The 23,657-nt window shown below is 45.8% G+C and overlaps 3 protein-coding genes across 3 annotated transcripts; all 3 read left to right on the forward strand.

Moving 5' to 3' along the window:
• The first annotated feature begins 5,286 nt into the window (after positions 1-5,286).
• On the forward strand, positions 5,287-20,753 carry LOC115592693 (zinc finger protein 502-like). The gene is made up of 2 exons (XM_030435742.1): positions 5,287-6,644; positions 20,618-20,753. Exon 1 carries the CDS (start codon positions 5,426-5,428, stop codon positions 6,545-6,547), a length of 1,122 nt encoding a protein of 373 aa, XP_030291602.1. The 5' UTR covers positions 5,287-5,425; the 3' UTR covers positions 6,548-6,644; positions 20,618-20,753.
• Positions 6,952-9,573, forward strand: LOC115593021 (zinc finger protein 2 homolog). Its single transcript, XM_030436335.1, has 2 exons — positions 6,952-6,957; positions 8,517-9,573. Exons 1-2 carry the CDS (start codon positions 6,952-6,954, stop codon positions 9,360-9,362), a joined length of 852 nt encoding a protein of 283 aa, XP_030292195.1. The 3' UTR covers positions 9,363-9,573.
• On the forward strand, positions 18,458-20,753 carry LOC115592705 (zinc finger protein 879-like). The gene has a single exon (XM_030435760.1). The coding sequence runs from the start codon at positions 18,763-18,765 to the stop codon at positions 19,534-19,536; it is 774 nt and encodes a 257-aa protein (XP_030291620.1). The 5' UTR covers positions 18,458-18,762; the 3' UTR covers positions 19,537-20,753.
• Positions 20,754-23,657: the final 2,904 nt, after the last annotated feature.

Here is a 23,657-nt window from a genome sequence, read left to right on the forward strand (position 1 = left end):
AACCACTGGTGAAATATCACTCAAGTGTGTGTGTGTTGCGTGACTGTGATGATGTCCAGTGGACCAGCAGGTCTCTCTATACTTATATGGGAATGTATACATTGAGTTAACTCTGAAGCTCTTAACTGTTGAGCTGTCAACTGATCACCACCTGGTGGTGAGTTGGATCTGCTGGCGGGGGAGGAAGCTGGACAGGCCTGGCAGACCCAAACGTATTGTGAGGGTCTGCTGGGAACGTCTGGCGGAACCCTCTGCCAGGGAGATCTTTAACTCCCACCTCCGGGAGAACTTTGTCCAGATCCCAAGGGAGGCTAGGGACATTGAGTCCGAATGGACCATGTTCTCCACTTCCATTGTTGACGCGGCTGTCCGGAGCTGTGGCCGTAAGGTCTCCGGTGCCTGTCGCGGCTGAGATCAGCCCTGAGTACCTCAAGTCTCTGGATGTTGTGGGGCTGTCTTGGCTGACACGTCTCTGCAGCATCGCGTGGCTGTCGGGGACAGTGCCTCTGGACTGGCAGACCGGGGTGGTGGTCCTCCTATTTAAAAAGGGGGACCGGAGGGTGTGTTCCAACTATCGGGGGATCACACTCCTCAGCCTCCCTGGGAAAGTCTATTCCAGGGTACTGGAGAGGAGAATTCGGCCGATAGTCGAACTTCGGATCCAGGAGGAACAATGCGGTTTTCGTCCTGGCCGTGGAACACTGGACCAGCACTATACTCTCCGCAGGGTGCGCGAGGGTTCATGGGAGTTTGCCCAACCAGTCCACATGTGTTTTGTGGACTTGGAGAAAGCATTCGACTGTGTCCCTCGTGGCATACTGTGGGAGGTGCTCCGGGAGTACGGGGTCGGAGGCCCTCTGCTAAGGGCTGTACGGTCCTTGTACGACCAGAGCAGGAGCTTGGTTCGCATTGCCGGCAGTAAGTCAGACCTGTTCCCAGTGCATGTTGGACTCCGGCAGGGCTGCCCTTTGTCACCAGTTCTGTTCATTATTTTTATGGACAGAATTTCTAGGCGAAGCCATGGGCCGGAGGGGATCTGGTTTGGGAGCCACTGGATCTCATCTCTGCTTTTCGCGGATGATGTGGTCTTATCGGCTCCATCGAGCCAGGACCTTCAGCATGTCCTGGGGCAGTTTGCAGCCGAGTGTGAAGCGGCTGGGATGAGAATCAGCACCTCCAAATCCGAGGCCATGGTTCTTGACCGGAAAAAGGTGGTTTGCTCCCTCCAGGTTGGGGGAGAGTTCCTGCCTCAAGTGGAGGAGTTTACGTATCTTGGGGTCTTGTTCACGAGTGAGGGAAAGATGGAGCGTGAGATTGCCAGGCGGATCGGTGCAGCAGCCGCAGTAATGCGGTCGTTGTATCGGTCTGTCGTGGTGAAGAGAAAGCTGAGCTGAAAGCTCTCGATTTACCAGTCAATCTACGTTCCTACCCTCACATACGGCCATGAACTTTGGGTCATGACCGAAAGAATAAGATCCCGGATACAAGCGGCCGAAATGAGTTTCCTCCGCAGGGTGGCAGGGCGTTCCCTTAGAGATAGGGTGAGGAGCTCTGTCACCAGGGAGGAGCTCGGAGTAGAGCTGCTGCTCCTCCACATCGAGAGGAGCCAGCTGAGGTGGCTTGGGCATCTGTTTCGGATGCCCCCGGGACGCGTCCCTCGGGAGGTGTTCCTGGCATGTCCCGCCGGGAGGAGACCCCGAGGAAGACCCAGGGCACGCTGGTGTGACTATGTCACCCAGCTGGCCTGGTAACGCCTTGGGATCCTCCCGGAAGAGCTGGAGGCAGTGTCCGGGGAGAGGGAAGTCTGGGTGTCCCTGCTCAGGCAGCTGCCCCTGCGACCCGGACCCGGATAAGAGGACGAAAATGGATGGATGGATGGATGGGCTCTTAACTGCGGCTACCTTCAGTTCTGACGCACCGCTTCGTAAAAATAATTACTTAGTAAAAATACTTAGTAAAAATAATAGTTTTACTAAAAATGATATTTTTACGAAGGAAAATGACAAAGAGGCAAGAAGAAAGTGTGGTTTCTGGGCTTCCCTTCTTTAAGGTGTCGGCATGTAGTTTGATCATAAAAAGAGTCTGCGGAGTCAAGGCGGGTGGAATGAAGAAGCAATCTTTATTGAGACAAAATCTAGCGCCTTGAATCCTGATCAGAAGCGGCCGCATTCTGATATGATCAAATCTGTGGACAAAACAATGCAAAAATGCTCTGCCCTCTGCTCCCTCAAAACCTCAGCTTCTTCTCTTAGGAGGTTTTCCAAGTGCCACCCCCCCCGTTTCTTTCCATGCACCGGCCTTTAGAGCCCCTTTCCCAGTAAACACCCACTTCTTCTAATTGGTTATTTTGGCATATTATCCAATAGCCTAAAAGAGGAGTTGACCTGTTTCTCTACTCTTCTCCCCTAACTCATCTGACCTGGCTGCGGTCAACTGTAGGGCTTGTCCCAAAAATGACCCAAATGGGTTCCCCATCCCTCTATGGGAACATAAACGTTTGGGCATCTCCCACCATTTGGCGGGGCCAACCTCAGGTTTTTAGTACTTTATGATGGCCTGCCGTCTACTAACCTTTAGCCTTCACCAGTTGAAAAACTACTTTAGGACCCCTGGGGCTGTGAGCTTACTCTGTCTGCATTCGTTAACTCACATGAGGAGAAACAATTAGTCATCATTTAATCTACCCTTAGTAAATTCAAAAATCAGAATGTGTTGCCATCAAGATACCTCAAAAGCAAAAATATGTATTTTAAGAAATATATATTTTTGCTTTCTTCTTGCGTCTTGGGGAGTAACATCACGTGCTCGAGAAGTCACGTTTTCTTCATGAGGACACTCACGTGTAACACCACACAGCCACACAAACAACATGGAGGGAGGAGAGAGATGCGTGTTTTTTTAGTTGGAAATACAGTCATTATTTTGAGTTATTAAAAAACACACACACACACACAAATGCTTGATCAAGGGCCCGACCCGGCCCGAGGATAGTAACAGGAAATATTGGCTCGGGCAGAGGATCTAAGCTCTACTGGACATGGAACCTTTACGTTCACACACTCACTTAAAGCTCAGGGCTGTTTAAGAAACACACAGACATTGACTCATTACATGACAATAAACATGAGCTAGGAGGCAAAACAGCAACTAGAAACCATGCTGAAAAACTCAGAAAAGCTCTGGACTCTGAGGAGTTTTTGAAGAGGCTGTATTATCTATGTCGGATGAATTAAAAAAAAGTCTCAAGTCTAGTATAAATATATATAAACATGTAAGATAAGAATGTTTCATTTTATTGCCGATAAAAGTTGCTGCTGGCTGTTTCATTTGTCTCAACTTTTGTGTTTTAAGGTACATATTTTAAAGACCTGTGTATGGTCATGTTCATAAATAAATAAATACATTTTGTTTGTGTCAAAGGGCGAGCAATTTTTTCTGTTGACCCAGAAGAAATCACCACCTTAGAGTGATATTTATGGCATCTGATGTAGGAGACCAACCTCTGTGACAGTGTGGCTCTTGACAAAACGGCCAGTGGAAACAACCTATTTTAATCGAAATAACTACTACTAAATTATTATTATTGTAAATATTATTTTTATTAAGTTTAGAATAACCTTGTGCACATATATTTTTTGTCAGTCCCATATAATCTTTTTAATTACACTACTTTGTATTTTTGTATTAATTTATGGTTTCAGGCGCATTGTTTGCATTGAAAGACATTTATTGTTGTGAATCAACCGTTAAAGTTGTTAAACATGTTTCCTTTCTGTTTGCTTTCTAAGTGCTCTGGACCTCCACAGCCACCGTAGTGTCGTATGGGCTTGGTTTGTAGGGGGCGTGGTTTGTAGCGGCTCTGTCTGATCTTCAGATCACTCACGAGGTAACAGAAGTAAACAGTAGCAGCTAGCAGCATTAGCTGGCTGTGTGTAATGAATGAAGTGAAGACGGTACTGAGTCACAGCGCAGCTCATTATTGAATGAGTAATTAAAGAACAATGAGTTCAGTTGAGAGTTTGAGAGAGTTTGTCAACGAGCGACTAACTGCTGCTGCTGAAGAAATATTCAGAGTTTTTAAAACAACTATCGTCCAGTACGAGGAAGAGATCGATCGGCAGCGCGTCATGCTGGATATCTGCTGGAAACCCCAAGTAAAGTTACACAGGATAGGTGAGTAAAAGTTTGTTATTTTAATAACACTAATGTTCAGCGCCCTGGAGTGGCCACAGAGGGGGACATATGCATCGCAGCCACGTTTCACTACATGGAGCGAACATACGAGTGTTTCCCTCGTTTTGGTTCATTCCACTCCGGGACTCCGGAGGTTCTGAGTGTCCGCTGCACGACTGGGCTCCGTTCTATTAAAGACCGCGGCGAAACTCCGCTCAGAAAATGATGATTTTACACACAAAACGTTCCGAAACATGTGAGGAGCACTAAAACTCAACAGAAAGAGGTGTGTCTCATTAAACCTGTTAGGAAGACATTTCGGCACTGATTTGGAGTCAGTGGGTCAGATGAGATGGAAGCTATTGGAAACATTACATTTCACATCAAAAACATTAATGACAGATATGAGGAGCAGTAAAGTCCATATAAATAACAAGGTGTGTCCTAATCACCCAGTGTATTAATACAATTCAGCATTGGTTTGGAGTCAGTGGGTCACATGACCTGGAAGCTATTGAAACATTTGAGTGTTTCTACTTGTTGTTATTCGGCCTTTTCTCTGTGGGCTTCGGTGCCCTTGTAAATGAGGGTTGCCTCTCAATGATCTCTGGAGGATAAATAAAGGTTGATTGGTTGATTAAATATTGTCTGTCTTTTGTTGTGTGTCCCTCCAGAGCTCCCACAGCAACATGTCTGTAAGGAGGAGGAGGTTCTGGCTGACCAGCAGCTCTGTAACCAGGAGAGGAACTCCAGTCTGGACCAAGAGGACCCAGAGCCTCCAGAGATTAAAGAGGAACAGGAGGAACTCTGCACCAGTCGGGAGGGAGAGCAGCTTGTACTGAAGGTGGAGACGGATACCGTCATGTTGACTCCAGCTTATGAGGAAAGTGACCACAGTGAAGCAGAACCAACAAGTGACCACCAGCTCCTCTCTAACAACTCTCATGTAGCTGAGAGCCCAGACCAGAAAGGAGGAAAACATGGAGACTCAGGATCAGCTGGAGATGGAGAGCAGAAGCAACAGAATAGACATCACGGAAGCAACAGTCACAGTGATTATGCAAAAAACTCATCAGACATTCAACATAACACTCACCCAGGTGAAAAGTCCTTCAACTGTGACACATGTGGAAAGACTTTTAAGTTTACGTCCCACTTGAATTCACACCTGAGAATCCACACGGGCGAGAAACCGCATTCTTGCAAAACATGTGGTAAAGATTTCAGGAAACCTAATGAATTAACAATTCACATGAGAGTCCACACGGGTGAGAGGCCCTTTTCTTGCAACACGTGTGGGAAAGCTTTCAGTAGACGTACACGCTTGGTAGGCCACCTGAGAATTCACACAGGTGAGAAGCCGTATTCTTGCAAGACATGTGGAAAGACTTACAGGCTAAACAGATCCTTAACATTCCACATGAAAACTCACACAGGTGAGAAACCGTTTACTTGCAAAACATGTGGAAAAGCTTTCAGACAACATGCACACATAGCAGAACACATGAAAATCCACACAGGTGAGAAACCGTATCCTTGCCAACCATGTGGGAAGTCTTTCAAGTCTTGTGGTGAGTTAAGAAAACATATGAGAATCCACACAGGTGAGAAACCTTTTAACTGTGGAATTTGTGGGGAGGCTTTCAGGCTTCGTACTCGATTGACTTGTCACATGAGAACTCACACTGGTGAGAAACCATATTCTTGCCAAACATGTGGGAAGACTTTCATGGTAAAAGGTAACTTAACAGTTCACATGAAAGTCCACACGGGTGAGAAACCATATTCTTGCCAAACATGTGGGAAAACATTCCGTGATTCAGGTGGTTTGAAAAGGCACATGAGAACTCACACAGGTGAGAAGCCGTTTACTTGCAATACATGTGGGAAAGCTTTCACGCATGACAGTACCTTAACAGCTCACATGAGAATCCACACAGGGGAGAAACCGTATTCTTGCCAAACATGTGGGAAGACTTTTAATAAAACCAGTAACTTAATAGTTCACATGAGAACTCACACAGGTGAGAAGCCATATTCTTGCCAAACATGTGGGAAAGATTTCAAGTCTCATGCTGAATTGAATCAACACATGAGAATCCACACAGGTGAGAAACCATTTACTTGCCAAACATGTGGGAGAGCTTTCAGGCATCATTGTAACTTAACACGTCACATGAGAACTCACATAGAAGAGAAGCCATATTCTTGTGAAACATGTGGGAAAGATTTCAAGTCTCATGTTGAATTGAAGATACACATGAGAATCCACACAGGTGAGAAACCATTTACTTGCCAAACATGTGGGAGAGCATTCAGGCATCATTGTAACGTAAAACGTCACATGAGAACTCACACAGGTGAGAAACCGTAATTTTGCCTGGGTAAAGTTTGTCTGATCAGTCTGCTCTGACGAGACATTTGATGACACGTACAGGCGAGTAGCCTTGTATTTGCAAAATATGTTGGAGGTGGTTCAGTTCTAGTGTTTCATGCATATTGGCAGAACTTTAACTTTAAATGAGCTACTTGTAGAATCCTCAGAGGATCAATATACACAGGAGAAATGATGAGCTGATGCTGAATGTGAACAATTTCCCCTTAAGAAGATGTCAAAATATGTTTATGTGTCTATCTTCATGCTGATTTGCCATATTTGTTAACATGATGATTAAAAAGTCCAGTTAATCAGTCACGTGTGTCTCACTTATCACTCCTCGTGTCCTGCTTTTATGTAAACATTTATGTTAAATACTTGTAGTTTTTACAGTAGCTTCCATGTATGTAACCAAACAGTTAGCTGTTAGTTCAAAGAAGCAGTTTAGAAAAGAGTCCCACATTTATTTGTGGAATTAAGCAGAGTAGATCCACACCTTAATACAAGGAGCAGACAAACAAAAAGTATAAAAAAGGTTGAATGTTTATAAATAATTATTAACTAATAAGTATAATTAAATGTCTTTTTGAGAACATTTGTCGACCCAATAATTTTCTTCAAGTTTAAAACTGTAGTCAGATATGTTTTAAACAAGTTCTGGATTAAATGTCTCCAGTCTGAAGCGGAACTAAAAGCCTCCGCACGTCCCCTGTCGGAGCTTTAGAGCGTGACACCCAGCGGAAGTAAACAGTAGCAGCTAGCAGCATTAGCTGGCTGTGTGTAATGAATGAAGTGAAGACGGTACTGAGTCACAGCGCAGCTCATTATTGAATGAGTAATTAAAGAACAATGAGTTCAGTTGAGAGTTTGAGAGAGTTTGTCAACGAGCGACTAACTGCTGCTGCTGAAGAAATATTCAGAGTTTTTAAAACAACTATCGTCCAGTACGAGGAAGAGATCGATCGGCAGCGCGTCATGCTGGATATCTGCTGGAAACCCCAAGTAAAGTTACACAGGATAGGTGAGTAAAAGTTTCTTATTTTAATAACACTAATGTTCAGAGCCCTGGAGTGGCCACAGAGGGGGACATATGCATCGCAGCCACGTTTCACTACATGGAGCGAACATACGAGTGTTTCCCTCGTTTTGGTTCATTCCACTCCGGGACTCCGGAGGTTCTGAGTGTCCGCTGCACGGCTGGGCTCCGTTCTATAGAAGACCGCGGCGAAACTCCGCTCAGAAAATGATGATTTTACACACAAAACGCTCCGAAACATGTGAGGAGCACTAAAACTCAACAGAAAGAGGTGTGTCTCATTCAACCTGTTAGGAAGACATTTCGGCACTGATTTGGAGTCAGTGGGTCAGATGAGATGGAAGCTATTGAAACTTTCTGAGTATTTCTACTTGTTGTTATTCGGCCTTTGTTCTGTGGGCCTCGATGCCCTTGTAAATGAGGGTTGCCTCTCAATGATCTCTGGAGGATAAATAAAGGTTGATTGGTTGATTAAATATTGTCTGTCTTTTGTTGTGTGTCCCTCCAGAGCTCCCACAGCAACATGTCTGTAAGGAGGAGGAGGTTCTGGCTGACCAGCAGCTCTGTAACCAGGAGAGGAACTCCAGTCTGGACCAAGAGGACCCAGAGCCTCCAGAGATTAAAGAGGAACAGGAGGAACTCTGCACCAGTCGGGAGGGAGAGCAGCTTGTACTGAAGGTGGAGACGGATACCGTCATGTTGACTCCAGCTTATGAGGAAAGTGACCACAGTGAAGCAGAACCAACAAGTGACCACCAGCTCCTCTTTAACAACTCTCATGTAGCTGAGAGCCCAGACCAGAAAGGAGGAGAACATGGAGACTCAGGATCAGCTGGAGATGGAGAGCAGAAGGAAAAGAAAAGACCTCACGGAAAAAAATAAAAAATCTACCTCATCAGACATTCAACATAACACTCACCCAGGTGAAAGTCTTTCAACTGTGACACATGTGGAAAGAAGTTTAAGTTTAACTGCCACTTGAATTCACACCTAAAAATTCACACAGGTGAGAGGCCGTATTCTTGCCAAACATGTGGGAAAGTATTCAGCCGACAAGAAAACTTGACAGTCCACATGAGAATCCACAAAGGTGAAAAGTTGTATTCTTGCAAAACATGCGGAAAGACTTTCAGTTCTAGTGGTGGGTTAAAAAATCATACAAGAAGCCACACAGGTGAGAAACCTTTTACCTGTAGAATTTGTGGGCAGGCTGTCGGGAGTCATGCTGCATTCATTTATCACATGAGAACCCACACAGGTGAGAAGCAATTTGCTTGCAACACATGTGGGAAGACTTTCAGGTGGCGTGGTGACTTAAAAAAACATACAAGAAGCCACACAGGTGAGAAGCCGTATTCTTGCCAAAAATGTGGGAAAGCTTTCAGCCAAAGTGTTAACTTAAGAACTCACATGAAAACTCACACAGGTGAGAAACCCTTTACTTGCAAAACATGTGGGAAAGCTTTCAGCCGACACGAAACCATGACAGTCCACATGAGAATTCACACAGGTGAGAAACCGTTTACTTGCAAAACATGTGGGAAAGCTTTCAGCCGACATGAAACCATGACAGTCCACATGAGAACCCACACAGGTGAGAAACCGTATTCTTGCAAATTATGTGGGAAGACTTTTACTCAAACCTGTAACTTAACAAATCACATGAGAATCCACACAGGTGAGAAACCGTATTCTTGCAAATTATGTGGGAAGACTTTCAAGCAAACCAGTGCTTTAACAGCTCACATGAGAACTCACACTGGTGAGAAACCATAATTTTGGCTGGGGAAAGTTTGTCTGCTTTGACAAGACATTTGATAACACGTACAGGCGAGTAGCCTTGTATTTCCAAAACATGTTGGAGGTGGTTCAGTTCTAGTGTTTCATGCACATTTGCAGAGCTTTAACTTTAAATGAGCTACTTGAAGAATCCTCAGAGGATCAATATACACAGGAGAACTGATGAGCTGATGCTGAATGTGAACAATTTCCCCTTGAGAAGATGTCAAAATATGTTTGTGTTCATCTTCATGCTGATTTGTCCATATTTGTTAACATGATGATTAAAAAGTTGAGTAAATCGCTCTCATGTGTCCCACTTATTATCGCTCCTCTTGTCCTACTTAAAAGTCTTTTTGAGTCTGCTTAGCAACTGGAGAACATTTGTTAGCCTAATAACTTTCTTTAAGTTTAAAACTGTAGTCAGGTATTTTTTAAACACGTTCTGAATTAAATGTCTTCAGTCTGAAGCGGAACTAAAAGCCTCCGCACTTCCCCTGTCAGAGCTTTAGAGCGTGACACCCAGCGAAAGTAAACAGTAGCAGCTAGCAGCATTAGCTGGCTGTGTGTAATGAATGAAGTGAAGACGGTACTGAGTCACAGTGCAGCTCATTATTGAATGAGTAATTATTGGGAATGTGGCCTGGCTATGTGACATGTACTGACCTTTTAATACGAATGTACCGTAAATATCCTGAACAGAACATCAGGAAATACGAATGAGATAATGTTGAATAAGCACACACAGACACACACGCTGTTAAACCAGATGGAGGGAATTTGAGGTATGAAATTTTAGGTCAGTCCAATAAATAAACAGGAACCCACTATCTGCAAGCCTTGTCTCTGGGTGATTATTCTGAGAGATTTCTCCACAACATAATTGGCGTCACAAACAGGATTGACATTAAAGGACAGCTCTACAGTCTGCATCTTGACAAATCCTGGTTCACAGCCAAACTCTGACAGCTAAGGTTGCGAAAGAAGGATGCATTCAGAAGTGGGGACAGGGACAGGTTTAAGAAGTCAAAATACAGCTTCTGCAAGGTGGTGAGAGAAGCCTCACAACAGTACTCTGAGAAACTCCAACACCAGTTCTCAGGTAACGACTCTGGTTCTGTTTGGAAGGGGTTCAGACAGATTACAAATCCCAAACCCAAACCCCCCCACTCCGTCAACGACCTGTGACTTGCAATGAACTGAATGAGGTCGACTGTTGCTTTGAGAGACAAACAGTGCGTTTACATGACACTCAAGAAAACCGAATTACTGCGTTAGTCTGACTATGATCGGATCTTTAAGATGCATGTATACACCTTAGTCTGACTAAATTCGAAGTAGGATGGCGACCGCATCGTCTTTCTTCCAAAATCACCGTAAGAAAGAGCGCCATTGTGCATCTACTGTCTTTAATTATCATGTACACAATATTCGAAGTGTACAGAGATGTAGTTTCGTCTCCCTCTTTGTACGCCATCTTTCTCGAATGCCGAAGCAGTTTGTTGTTGCTGGTGATGTAAAGAGGTCAGCCGGAGGTGGCTCTGTTACCACTAGTTGAAATGGGCACAGCGCCACCCATCGTACTTGGTTATGACATGCTTCGGCCAATAATTCGATTTTCTCACCAGCATGTATACTCGACAACTGCAGTTGTCTGATTGAGTAGCATGGCTGTAATCTGACTAAGATGTGCATGCTTAACATACTGATTGACATCTCTCAGTCTGCAGGAGGGAGCTCAGGAGACAGAACCCCGTAAAGCAGCAGCTGTGTGACTTGCACAGAAAGCCAGCACTGCGGCTCCTGAAGAGGTGTGACGGTCATGATGATGACATCGGTGTGTTTTTAAGGTGTCTCCAAGGTGTCCTCCTGTCAATCTAATATCGTGGACAGTTTATAATCAGATGGATGATGTTATAATGTGTAGTGATAGAGATCCTGACCCACCAAACATCCTGAAAAGTGACAGAGCTAAATTTTTTGCACTAAATTACATAATTATACATAATCACCATCAGCAAACAGGAAGCTGTCTGACTCTGTCACTCACGGGGACGGAGGCTGTTCTCTGGGGTTCACTGACATCTTAATCTCGAGGGCTGACGGTAGCAGTGATTTATTCTCATCACAAACACTCTTTTTTTCTGGTGACAGATGCTGTTTTTCAGACAGAAATGTGTAGAAGAGTTGTTAGGACGGGCGGGAGGACAGACAGGAGGATGAACGCTTCTCCACGTACAGTTGTAGTATTTGTTCTTATCACATAAGTTGCCAAAGACAGTTACTACGTTACTTTTGTTTGGTCCTGTAATGTTGCTTTGTGGGACATTTCTCTGTATTCAATTGAGTGAAGGACCTGTGTAGTTAACCGTCCATCTGACCGACACGCCCCAACTCAACACCGTCGGCTTATTCATTCACACTGGTTGGGTTCACCAATTAAGCGGCCCTGATACTACCTTCAGAGGCAGAACAGCGCCAGAGTGAAATTTCACCCCTCGCCACATCTGAAACTTTCACACAGAGGAGGGTGCGGAGAATTGCAGGATCCCCGCATGCAAACGGCAGTGTGAATTGGGCTTCTATCTCTCATCCACCCTGAAGCACTGCGCTGACCAGCTGTCTCCAGTGTTCACAGGCATCTTCAACACCTCACTTGAGACGTGTCATGTGCCAGCCTGCTTCAAAGTCTCCACCATCATCCCCATCCCCAAAAAGCCAAGGACTACAGGACTGAATGACTACAGACCTGTTGCCCTGACCTCTGTGGACAATACATCCTTAACCAACCCACTCCTGGAGTCATTGCAGTTCGCCTACAGAGCCAACAGGTCTGTAGACGATGCAGTAAAGACGGCCCTGCACTACACCCAGCATCTGGACTCCCCAGGAACATATGGAGGATCCTGTTTGTGGACTTCAGGACAGTACAAACTCTCCCAGCTCCATGTGCCTGACTCCACCTGCAGGTGGATCACAGACTTCCTGTCAGCGCATGAAGTTGGGGAAACGTTTCTCTGAATCCCAGACCATCAGCACCAGATTCCCCTAGGGCTGCGTTCCTTCTCCCCCGCTCTTCTACCTGTACACCTTTCTTGGTCGATAAAAAGGATAAGACTCCCCGTCCCCGCATTGACTACCGAGGCCTGAACAACATCACCATTCGGAACAGGTATGCCCTTCCTCTTTTTTCATCTGCTTTTGAAATTTTATAAGATGTTACATTTTTCACCCAACTAGATATCCATAATGCTTATCATCTGGTCAGAATAAGAGAAGGGGATGAGTGAAAGACTGCTTTTAGTTCTCCTAGTGACTGGACCAGTTTGGTTTTGTGTATTTGGATGACATTTTTATTTTCTTTTCTGATGAGCAGACGGACATCCAGCTTGTGACAGGTGTTGAAGCGTCTCCTCCATCACCAGCTCTTTGTGAAAGCTGAAAAGTGTGAATTTCATGTCCCAACTGTGTCATTTTTGGATTTAGTTGTTTCGGGCAACAGCTTCCAGATGGACACTGCTAAGGTCAGTGCGGTGGTGGATTGACCCATTCCCACTAGCTGCAAGCTAGTCCAACGCTTCCTGAGGTTTGGAAACTTTTACAGATGATTTATTCACAATTTCAAGTGCCATTGCTTCCCCTCTGCATGCCTTAAAGGGATATTCCGGTGTAAATTTAATCCATGGTCTAAATCACTGTGAAACTGTGTTAGACTCCCTCTCGAGAGATCAAGTTAGTAGACCGCAAATTTACAGAGTTTTATCAACCTCAGAAACGACCGCACAACAACAATACACTTCAGTAAATGGATCCAAATATAAACTGCCACCAAAAAGCTACAAATAATGCTCAGAACAACACCAAACTTCAGCAACAGTCCAAATAGGGTCTCAGCACATAGGCGAGGCATCTAACCTCCGCTATACCCATTCCTGGTATGGATCGGTCACAAAAACCTGGAGTAGATTCGGTCCGTTAAGCGACTCAACTCAAGGCAAGCCAGATGGGCACTTTTATTTAATCGCTTTGACTTTCCCTGCTTATCACCCTGGCTCAAAGAATGTTAAGCCTGATGCTCTGTCCCGCCTGTTTGATTCTAGTCCAAAATCCCCAAGCTATATCCTGCCTCCTTCCTGCACGGTTGGGGCAGTCACATGGGGAATCAAGGAGAAGGTCAGACAGGCCACCTCTAACTCTAATATACCCGATCCATAACTGGTTGTTTGTTAATGTCTCTCTCTTATCTCAGGTAATCCACTAGGCTCACACCTCCCTCCTGTCCTGCCATCCAGGTGTCAAGAGAACATGCTTGGTCATCACACATCAATTCTGGTGGCTTGCCATGGAAAAGGGGGTGGGCAAGTATGTGACCGCCTGTCAGGTCTGTGCAAGGAACAAGGTCTCTCGTCCCCCTCCAGCAGGGCTTCTCTGTCCTCTTCCGGTGCCCCATCGCCCCTGGTCTGACATCTCCCAGAACTTTGTCACTGGGTTGCCCCCCTCTGAAGGTAACACAACCATTCTAACTGTAGTGGACAGATTTTCTAAAATGGTTCACTTTGTTCCTTTTCCTTAGTTGCCCCCCGCCAAGGAAACGGCAGAGGTAATACTGCGGCTTGTTTTCCACTCACGTGGGTTCTCTAAGGACGTGTCAGATCAAGGATCGCAGTTCGCCTCCCGGGTCTGAAAGGCCTTTTGCTCTCTCCTAGGCACAACAGTCAGCCTTACCTCTGGATAACATCCCCAGTCAAACAGCCAGAATGAACATCTTAACCAGGAGCTGGAGACCGGACTACATTGTCTGGTTTCCCAGAATCCGTCTAAATGGAGCAGACACCTCATCTGGGTTAAGTCTTCCCACAACACCCTGCCCTGTTCTGCCTCTGGTCTTTCCCCCTTCCAGTGCACCTACGGTTATCAGCTGCCATTGTTTCCAGTCCTGGAGGAAGAAGTCAGCGTTTCTTCAGCACAGGTCCTCATTCGTTGTTGCCACAGAATCTGGACGGGAGCTTGTCAGGAGCTTCTTTGGAGCTCAGCCAGGACCAAAAGGGCAGCTGACCGCTGGCGAATCCCAGCTCCTTCCTACAAGCCTGGGCAGATGGTGTGGCTTTCTGCTAAGGATCTCCCCTTGCAAATGGAATACCACAAGTTGGGTCCTTGCTTCGTAGGTCCCTTCCCCATCTCCAAAGTGGTTAATCCGGCAGCCGAGTGGCTCAAGCTTCTGAGGTCCGTGAGAATGCATCCAACGTTTCACGTGGCCCGGATCAAGCCGGCGATGGAAAGCTCTCTGGTACCAGCCCCCAAACCACCACTGCCCCCTGGTGGGGGCGGTGACCATGACGCGGTTCGTCGGCGTGGTTGTGGTCACAGTACCTGGTGGATTGGGAAGGATACGAACCTTGAAGAGAGTTGCTGGGTCTCGTCCAGCTACAATATGGACCCCACTCTCATCCAGGATTTCCGCCGCTGCCAGCCTTAGATGTCAGGTGCCGTCCCTAGAGGGGGATTCGCTCCATGTTATAGTTTTCTTCCCGTATTATTTTGTTGTATGTATTTTTCCTCTCTTTTTTACTTTCACCTGTTCCCTCTGTGTGTGTATGTATAGTCTGTGTGTGTATGTATAGTCCCTGTGTTTCCCCTGTCTATTGCACGTTTGTCTTGTGTCTCTGTGCATAGCGTCCTTGCCTTTTGTTCCTAGTGTTTGAAGTATTTGACTGTCTTAATCAACTAAAGACATGGCTACAAAGAAACTAGGAGAAGACATGGAGGAGGTTAAAAAATCTTTGAACTTCATGTCAGAGGAGCTAAATAAGGTGGTAAAGCAACAGATGGGACAACTGGAATTATCTGAAAAAGGGAAACAACTGAAGGCTGTGATCAAAGAAGAAGAAAAAGAAAATTGAAGAGCTTGAAAGATGAGTGGATGATTTGGTGCAATACACAAGGATGGAAGATCTTGTGATATCTGGACTTGAGACAACCCGACGTCGCATCACAGCAGGGGACAAGGAGGGTGAGGATGCACCAAGAGGTAACTACACACACTTGAGCAGCAAGCCATCAACTTCTTCAACAACAAAGACATTCCTGTGGGTGTAAAAAGATAGCTGCTTGCCCGACTATACCCCAAAGATGAGACAACAGGCCCAACAGGCCCAACATCATCATTCGAAATGTAGTAAAAAATACAAAAATAAGGTGCTAAAACTAAAATGGTGACATTGCAAGACGAGCTAAAATCCTGAAAAGGGAAGAGCAGATATAGGACACTTGGACAAGGAACTGCAGAATAATTGTAGACCTCAGTACCCAGACTTCAGTACCATACAGCCATATGCACATGGTCCTACTGAGTGGATGATGGACTTACCTCCTTGGGAGACCAGAATTCCAGCTCAGATATAAGCTTCTGAGCAGCACTGAACACCCCAGGTAACTCTTCCCTAACCATACCTCTTCACTCCACAGATTTCCAACAAATCACTACCTCATGAGAACAACCACAAACCAACAAAACAACACTTCATTTGAAGAGAGTATACACTAGCATTCATAACACCCACATACACATTACATGACACCTGACATAAACATATGCCACAGTTATATGTCAAATACTTGTAGTTTTTACAGTAGCGCCCATGTATGTAACCAAAATTAAGCAGAGTAGATCTACACCTTAATATAAGGAGCACACAAACATAGTGTGAACACACTGTGTGAAAAGATTATAAAGATGATGTTAAATATAGTTAATAAAATCAATTTAAATAACATGAAAGAAATGTGGAAATTATTAAAAGTCTTTTTGAGTCTGCTTAGCAACGGGAGAACATTTGTTGACCCAATAATTTTCTTCAGGTTTAAAACTGTAGTCAGATGTATTTTAAACAAGTTCTGAATTAAATGTTTTCAGTCTGAAGCGGAACTAAAAGCCTCCGCACTTCCACTGTCGGAGCTTTAGAGCGTGGCACCCAGCGGAAGTAAACAGTAGCAGCTAGCAGCATTAGCTGGCTGTGTGTAATGAATGAAGTGAAGACGGTACTGAGTCACAGCGCAGCTCATTATTGAATGAGTTATTAAAGAACAATGAGTTCAGTTGAGAGTTTGAGAGAGTTTGTCAACGAGCGACTAACTGCTGCTGCTGAAGAAATATTCAGAGTTTTTAAAACAACTATCGTCCAGTACGAGGAAGAGATCGATCGGCAGCGCGTCATGCTGGATATCTGCTGGAAACCCCAAGTAAAGTTACACAGGATAGGTGAGTAAAAGTTTCTTATTTTAATAACACTAATGTTCAGAGCCCTGGAGTGGCCACAGAGGGGGACATATGCATCGCAGCCACGTTTCACTACATGGAGCGAACATACGAGTGTTTCCCTCGTTTTGGTTCATTCCACTCCGGGACTCCGGAGGTTCTGAGTGTCCGCTGCACGGCTGGGCTCCGTTCTATAGAAGACCGCGGCGAAACTCCGCTCAGAAAATGATGATTTTACACACAAAACGTTCCGAAACATGTGAGGAGCACTAAAACTCAACAGAAAGAGGTGTGTCTCATTCAACCTGTTAGGAAGACATTTCGGCATTGGTTTGGAGTCAGTGGGTCAGATGAGATGGAAGCAATTGGGAAAAAATATATTTTCACATTAAAAACATGAATAACAGATATTAGGAGCAGTAAAGTCCATATAACAAGGTGTGTCCTAATCACTCAGTGTATTAATACAGTTCAGCATCGGTTTGGAGTCAGTGGGTCACATGACCTGGAAGCTACTAGCCGTTTTTAAACAGCCTCTCCGCATTATCTCCGGAGCGGTGGTTCGGCAATTCTCTGTCGATGTAATCACACAGAGAAGCATCTCCGCCTTCAGGTCTAATTCACACAGAAAGCCGGCGCTGCGGCTCCTAAAGAGGCGTGATGGTACACGTCATGTTGATGACGTCGGTGTTTCCCAGGTGTCCCCCTGTTAATCCAAAATCCGCGGACAGTTTATAATCATATGGATGCTGTTATGATGTGTAGTGATTGAGATCCTGACCCACCAAACATTCTGGAAAGTGACAGAGTTACATTTTTTACGCTAATTTACATCAGTAAACAGGACGCTATCTGACTCTGTCACTCGTGGGGATGGAGGGCAGAAGGGCTCACGGTCGCAGTGATTTATTTTCATCACAAACACTCGGTGAGTTAAAGTTTTTTGCCGGTGACAAACGCTGTTTTCTGAGCAAAAATGTGAGGAAGAGTCGGGAGGACAGGTGGAGGACAGACAGGAGGACAGGCAGGAGGACAGACGCTTCTCCACGTACAGCTGTTGTATTTCTTTTCCTCATATAAGTTGCTAAAGACAGAACAGTTACTACGTTACTTTCGTTCGGTCCTGTAACGTTGCTTTGAGGGACATTTCTCTGTATTTAGTTGAGTGAAGGACCTGTGCAGTTATCAGACTGTCAGGCCGACACGCCCTCGCTCCGCGGCTCCGGATTATCTGTTCACACTGGGACGGCTCACCAAAAATGCGGCCCTGATACTACCTCCAGAGGCGGATCAGCGCCGGAGCGAAATTTCCCCCCTCTCCACATCTGAAACTTTCACACAGAGGAGGGTGCGGAGAATTGGCGCAGGATCCCCGCATGCAAACGGCAGTGTGAAAGAGGCTACTGAAACTTTCTGAGTATTTCTACTTGTTGTTATTCGGTCTTTGTTCTGTGGGCCTCGGTGCCCTTGTAAATGAGGGTTGCCTCTCAATGATCTCTGGAGGATAAATAAAGGTTGATTGGTTGATTAAATATTGTCTGTCTTTTGTTGCGTGTCCCTCCAGAGCTCCCACAGCAACATGTCTGTAAGGAGGAGGAGGTTCTGGCTGACCAGCAGCTCTGTAACCAGGAGAGGAACTCCAGTCTGGACCAAGAGGACCCAGAGCCTCCAGAGATTAAAGAGGAACAGGAGGAACTCTGCATCAGTCGGGAGGGAGAGCAGCTTGTACTGAAGGTGGAGACGGATACCGTCATGTTGACTCCAGCTTATGAGGAAAGTGACCACAGTGAAGCAGAACCAACAAGTGACCACCAGCTCCTCTCTAACAACTCTCATGTAGCTGAGAGCCCAGACCAGAAAGGTGGAAAACATGGAGACTCAGGATCAGCTGGAGGTGGAGAGCCGAAACAACAGAATATATATCACAGAAGCAAAAGTCACAATGATTATGCAAAAAGCTCATCAGACATTCAACATAACACTCACCCAGGGGAAAAGTCTTTCAGCTTTGACAAATTTGGAAAGACTTTTAAGTTTAAGTCCCAATTGAATGCACACCTGAGAATCCACACAGGCGAGAAACCGTATTCTTGCAAAACATGTGGCAAAGATTTCAAGACTCTTAGTCAGGCAACAATCCACATGAGAGTCCACACAGGTGAGAAGCCGTATTCTTGCAACACCTGTGGGAAGACTTTCAGGTTTAGTGGTGGGTTAAAAATACATACAAGAATCCACACAGGTGAGAAGCCATATTCTTGCCAAACATGTGGGAAGACTTTCAGGTCTTGGAGTGACTTAGAAAAACATACGAGAGTCCACACAGGTAAGAAGCCGTATTCTTGCAACACCTGTGGGAAAACATTCGCCGATTCATCTGGTTTGAAAATTCACATGAGAATCCACACAGGTGAAAAGGCGTTTTCTTGCAAAATATGTTCGAAGACTTTCAGGTATTGTGGATACTTAAAAAAACATGCGAGAACCCACACAGGTGAGAAGCCATATTCTTGCAACACCTGTGGCAAGACTTTCACGTTTTGTAGTGGGTTAAAAATGCATGCAAGAATCCACACAGATGAGAAGCCGCATTCTTGCAACACCTGTGGGAAAACATTCGCCAATTCATCTGTTTTGAAAATTCACATGAGAATCCACACAGGTGAAAAGGCGTATTCTTGCAAAACATGTTTGAAGACTTTCAGGTATTGTGGGGACTTAAAAAAACATACGAGAATCCACACAGGTGAGAAGCCGTATTCTTGCAACACCTGTGGGAAAACATTCTCTGATTCATCTGCTTTGAAAAAACACATGAGAACTCACACAGATGAGAAACCGTTTACTTGCAAAACATGTGGGAAGGCTTTTACTAAAACCAGTCACTTAACAACTCACATGAGAACTCACAGGTGAGAAACCGTTTACTTGCAAAACATGTGGGAAGACTTTTACTCAAACCAGTAACCTAACAACTCACATGAGAACTCACACAGGTGAGAAACAATAGTTTTGCCTGGGGAAAGTTTGTCTGATCAGTCTGCTTTGACGAGACATTTGATGACACCCACTGGCGAGTAGCCTTGTATTTCCAAAGTATAGACTTAGACTTAGACTTCTCTTTATTGATCCTTTTGGAATGATTCCCACAACGAAATTGGATTTCCAGCAGCCGACAAGTAGAAAAACGGAGTTACAAAACTAAATATAGGAAGTTAAACAATAAACAGTAAACAAATAAACTCCCTGAACTAATATTTTCCTGGATAATACAGCTGCATCAAGAAAAAAAGTACCTGCATCCAAGCTGTTCCTTTATATTGTTTTTATTTTGTTGAAACAAAGTACATACTTTCATACGGCTCTGTCTTATTCTGCATATGCTATTACAGTATTGTCCTCCACCTTCCTTGTGTTAGCAGGTGAGTGTGTGACGCTGCACTGTGACAGCAGACCCTCGTGTACAGCAGATGAAGTGTGTGAGAGGCAGCACACGCTTGGTGCGTCCATATCATCACTGCTTTTTTCATATTCTTTACGTTGTCATGTTAAATGACGTGGACGTGTTGCTTGTCTATTTCACAGCGTTCAGTATCTCCTGTATCTGCTGTTTTACATGCTCTGCTGTATGAGACCCATGAAACTAGTACGCATACGGCATGTTGTACCGCGAAAGTTGAGTCAATGGGATGTAATGCCGAGGTGATAAGGGCATACCGGGGATTCAAAAACCCTGATCCTCTACCACGGAGATGAGCTGGTTATCCAGAGCGATTCATTGAATTACTTCTCTGTGATAATGTTTGTGGTCATGTCGGGACAAAGGAGTTCTTGAGTCTGTTGGTCCTACACTTGGGAAGGAGCAGCCTTCCACTGAACAGGCTCTTCTGGTTGCTGATGACGGTGTGCAGGGGGTGGCTGGCATTGTCAACAATGTCCAGCAGTTTGTCCAGTGTCCTCCTTTCTGCCACCGTCACCAGTGAGTGATATTTTGTAGGTGGTTCAGTTCTAGTGGTTCATGCATAATTGCAGAACTTTAACTTTAAATGAGTGTTGTTTGTGAATGATGTTTATGTGTCTATCTTCATGCTGATTTGTCCATATTTGTTAACATGATTAAAAAGTCAAGTTTATCGCTCTCATGTGTCCCACTTATTATCGCTCCTCCTGTCCTGCTTTTATATAAACAGTTTTATGTTAAATACTTATAGATTTTAGAGTAGCTTCCATGCACAGTTGAGGCCAACATCATTCGCCTCCAGGAATTATGGAACATTTTCCTAAAATTCTGAGCCTTCAATGAGCACAAAAGGGCTCCTAGGAACAAGGCACTTGTTCACATTATTGAGAGGGACTACTTTTACTAACCATACAAAAGACAAAGGAAATCAGTCTTGAGCTCAGAAAGAAGATCGTGGAGGCTCATAATAAGGGAGAAGGCTAATTCCAAGCGTTTCACAGTATCTAGAACCGCTTTACATTGCATATTTGCCAAGTACAAGGAGGCAAATTCTGTATACAGATTTATGATGCCTGGAGCTGATCCTACCTGGCAGAGTCCTGCACGGGTTTGGGTACCTGCGGGTAAAAACAAAAACATCATTAACGACACAGGGTTCTCCCCAGACGGTGGAACAACGGCGCTGTGACGCTATACTGCTAGCTCAGCGCCACTGTACTCATTTTCAATGTTGGCTTCTTTATAGCGAGTGTTTGAGAGCTGCCATGGTCTTTTCGTAAAAGAAGTGCCTGCCCGCACATTGACGGTGATTAGCGTCGGTCCGTCCCCCGGCTCACGGATTTGACGACTGTACTACACCCCCTGACACTGTTCTTGTGTCTGGCTGTTTTGGCGTACAGAGTTCTATAGCACCTGCCGGAGGGGAGAAGTTCAAACAGATTGTGTCCAGGGTCTGATGGGTCTGCAGAGATGTTTCCTGACTCTGGATGTGTATAGGTCCTGGATGGGGGGCAGTTTAGCACCAGTGATTTTTTCTGCAGTCCTGATTGTCCGTTTCAGTCTGTTCCTGTCCTGTTGGGTGACTGATCCAAACCAGACGATGATGGATGTGCAGAGAACAGACTGGACTATTGCATACTACTACTGCATCAGCAGCTCCTGGGGCAGAAAGTTCACCCTCTTCTGGGCATTTTTGATTATGAAATCTATGTTGGGGACCCACTTTAGGTCCTGGGATATTCCCAGGAACCTGAAGGTTTCCACAACAGACAGGGAGTTATTGAAAATGGTGATGGGGGCAGTGTAGGGGGGCTACTCCTGAACTCCACTGTCATCTCCACATTTTTGAGTGTGTTAAGCTCCAAATTGTTCTGACCACACCAGAGGGCCAGCTGTACCACCTCTCGTCTGTAAGCACGAGGCTGACAACTGTTGTGTCAGCCTCAGCTGCTGCCTCCTGTCTGTCAGGAAGTTTGTGATCCACTGATAGATGGAGGCTGGGACAGTGAGCTTGGTGAGTTTGGAGTGGAGGATGTCTGGGATGATGGTGTTGAACGCTGAGTTGAAGTCCACAAACAGGATCCTAGCATGTGTCCAGGGGGCTCGAGGTGTTGCAGGATGTAGTGCAGTCCCATGTTGTTTGCATCATCCACTGACCTGTTCTGACTCCGATATGTAGACTGCATGGGGTCCAACAGGGGGCCTGTGATGTCCTTTGGGTAGCTCAACACCTGTCTCTCAAACAACTTGATGCCCACAGACATCAGGAACACAGACCTGTAGTCATTGAGTCCTGAGATTGGTGGTTGCTTGGGGACCGGGATTATTGTGGAGCTTTTGAAGCAGGAGGGGACTTCACACAGCTCCAGTGATCTGTTGAAGGTGAAGAGGGGGGCTATGTGGTCAGCACAGATGTTCAGACAGGAGGGTGAGATGCTGTCTGGACCTGGAAGTTTCCTGGTCTTCTGTTTCCTGAAGAGCTGGCAAACATCCTCACGGATACTGAGTGATGGTGCGGGGTCAGTAGGGAGGGATGAGGGTGGTGCAGGGGGTGATGAGGGTTGTTTGATGCTGGAGTGGGTGTTGGGTGTGAATGTTGGCTTCTCAAACCTGCAGTAGAAGACATTCAGGTCGTCAGCCAGCTCACACCTCTCCACAATGAGGCAGACTTGTTAGCTGAGAAGCCAAGTACCACCCTGTTCCCTGGTGCGCGGGTCCTTTTTTAAGTCCATTCGTTCATACCCGCCTACTTCCTCGAGTTGTTTACTTGTGGGGACTGAGGGCCCCTCCATTCAGTGAGGGAAGAACAAGACGGGTCTGCCTAACACCACTGGTGAAATATCACTCAAGTGTGTGTGTTGCGTGACTGCGATGATGTCATCTGAAGTGGACCAGCAGGTCTTTCTATACTTATATGGTAATATAAGTATAGAAAGCTCTTAACTGTTGAGCTGTCAACTGATCACCACCTGGTGGTGAGTTGGATCCGCTGGCGAGGGAGGAAGCTGGACAGACCTGGCAGACCCAATTGTATTGTGAGGGTCTGCTGGGAACGTCTGGCAGAACCCTCTGCCAGGGAGATCTTTAACTCCCACCTCCGGGAGAACTTTGTCCAGATCCCAAGGGAGGCTGGGGACATTGAGTCCGAATGGACCATGTTCTCCACTTCCATTTTTGATGCGGCTGTCCGGAGCTGTGGCCGTAAGGTCTCCGGGGTCTGTCGCGGCGGCAATCCCCGAACCCGGTGGTGGACCCCGGAAGTAAGGGTTGCTGTCAAGCTGAAGAAGGAGTCCTACCGAGCCTGGATGGCCCAGGGGACTCCTGAGGCAGCTGACGGGTACCAGCCAAGCATGCTGCAGCACGGGCAGTCGCGGAAGCAAAAACTCGGGTCTGGGAAGAGTTCGGGGAGGCCATGGAGGAGGACTACCGGTCGGCCTCGAAGAAATTCTGGCAAACCATCCGGCGCCTCAGGAGGGGGAAGCAGACCATCACCAACACTGTTTACAGTGGAGGTGGGGAGCTGTTGACCTCAACTGGGGACATCGTCGGGCGGTGGAAGGAATACTTCGAGGATCTC

The sequence above is a fragment of the Sparus aurata genome, chromosome 12, assembly GCF_900880675.1.
Source record: "Sparus aurata chromosome 12, fSpaAur1.1, whole genome shotgun sequence".
In the NCBI taxonomy this organism is placed as follows: domain Eukaryota; kingdom Metazoa; phylum Chordata; class Actinopteri; order Spariformes; family Sparidae; genus Sparus; species Sparus aurata.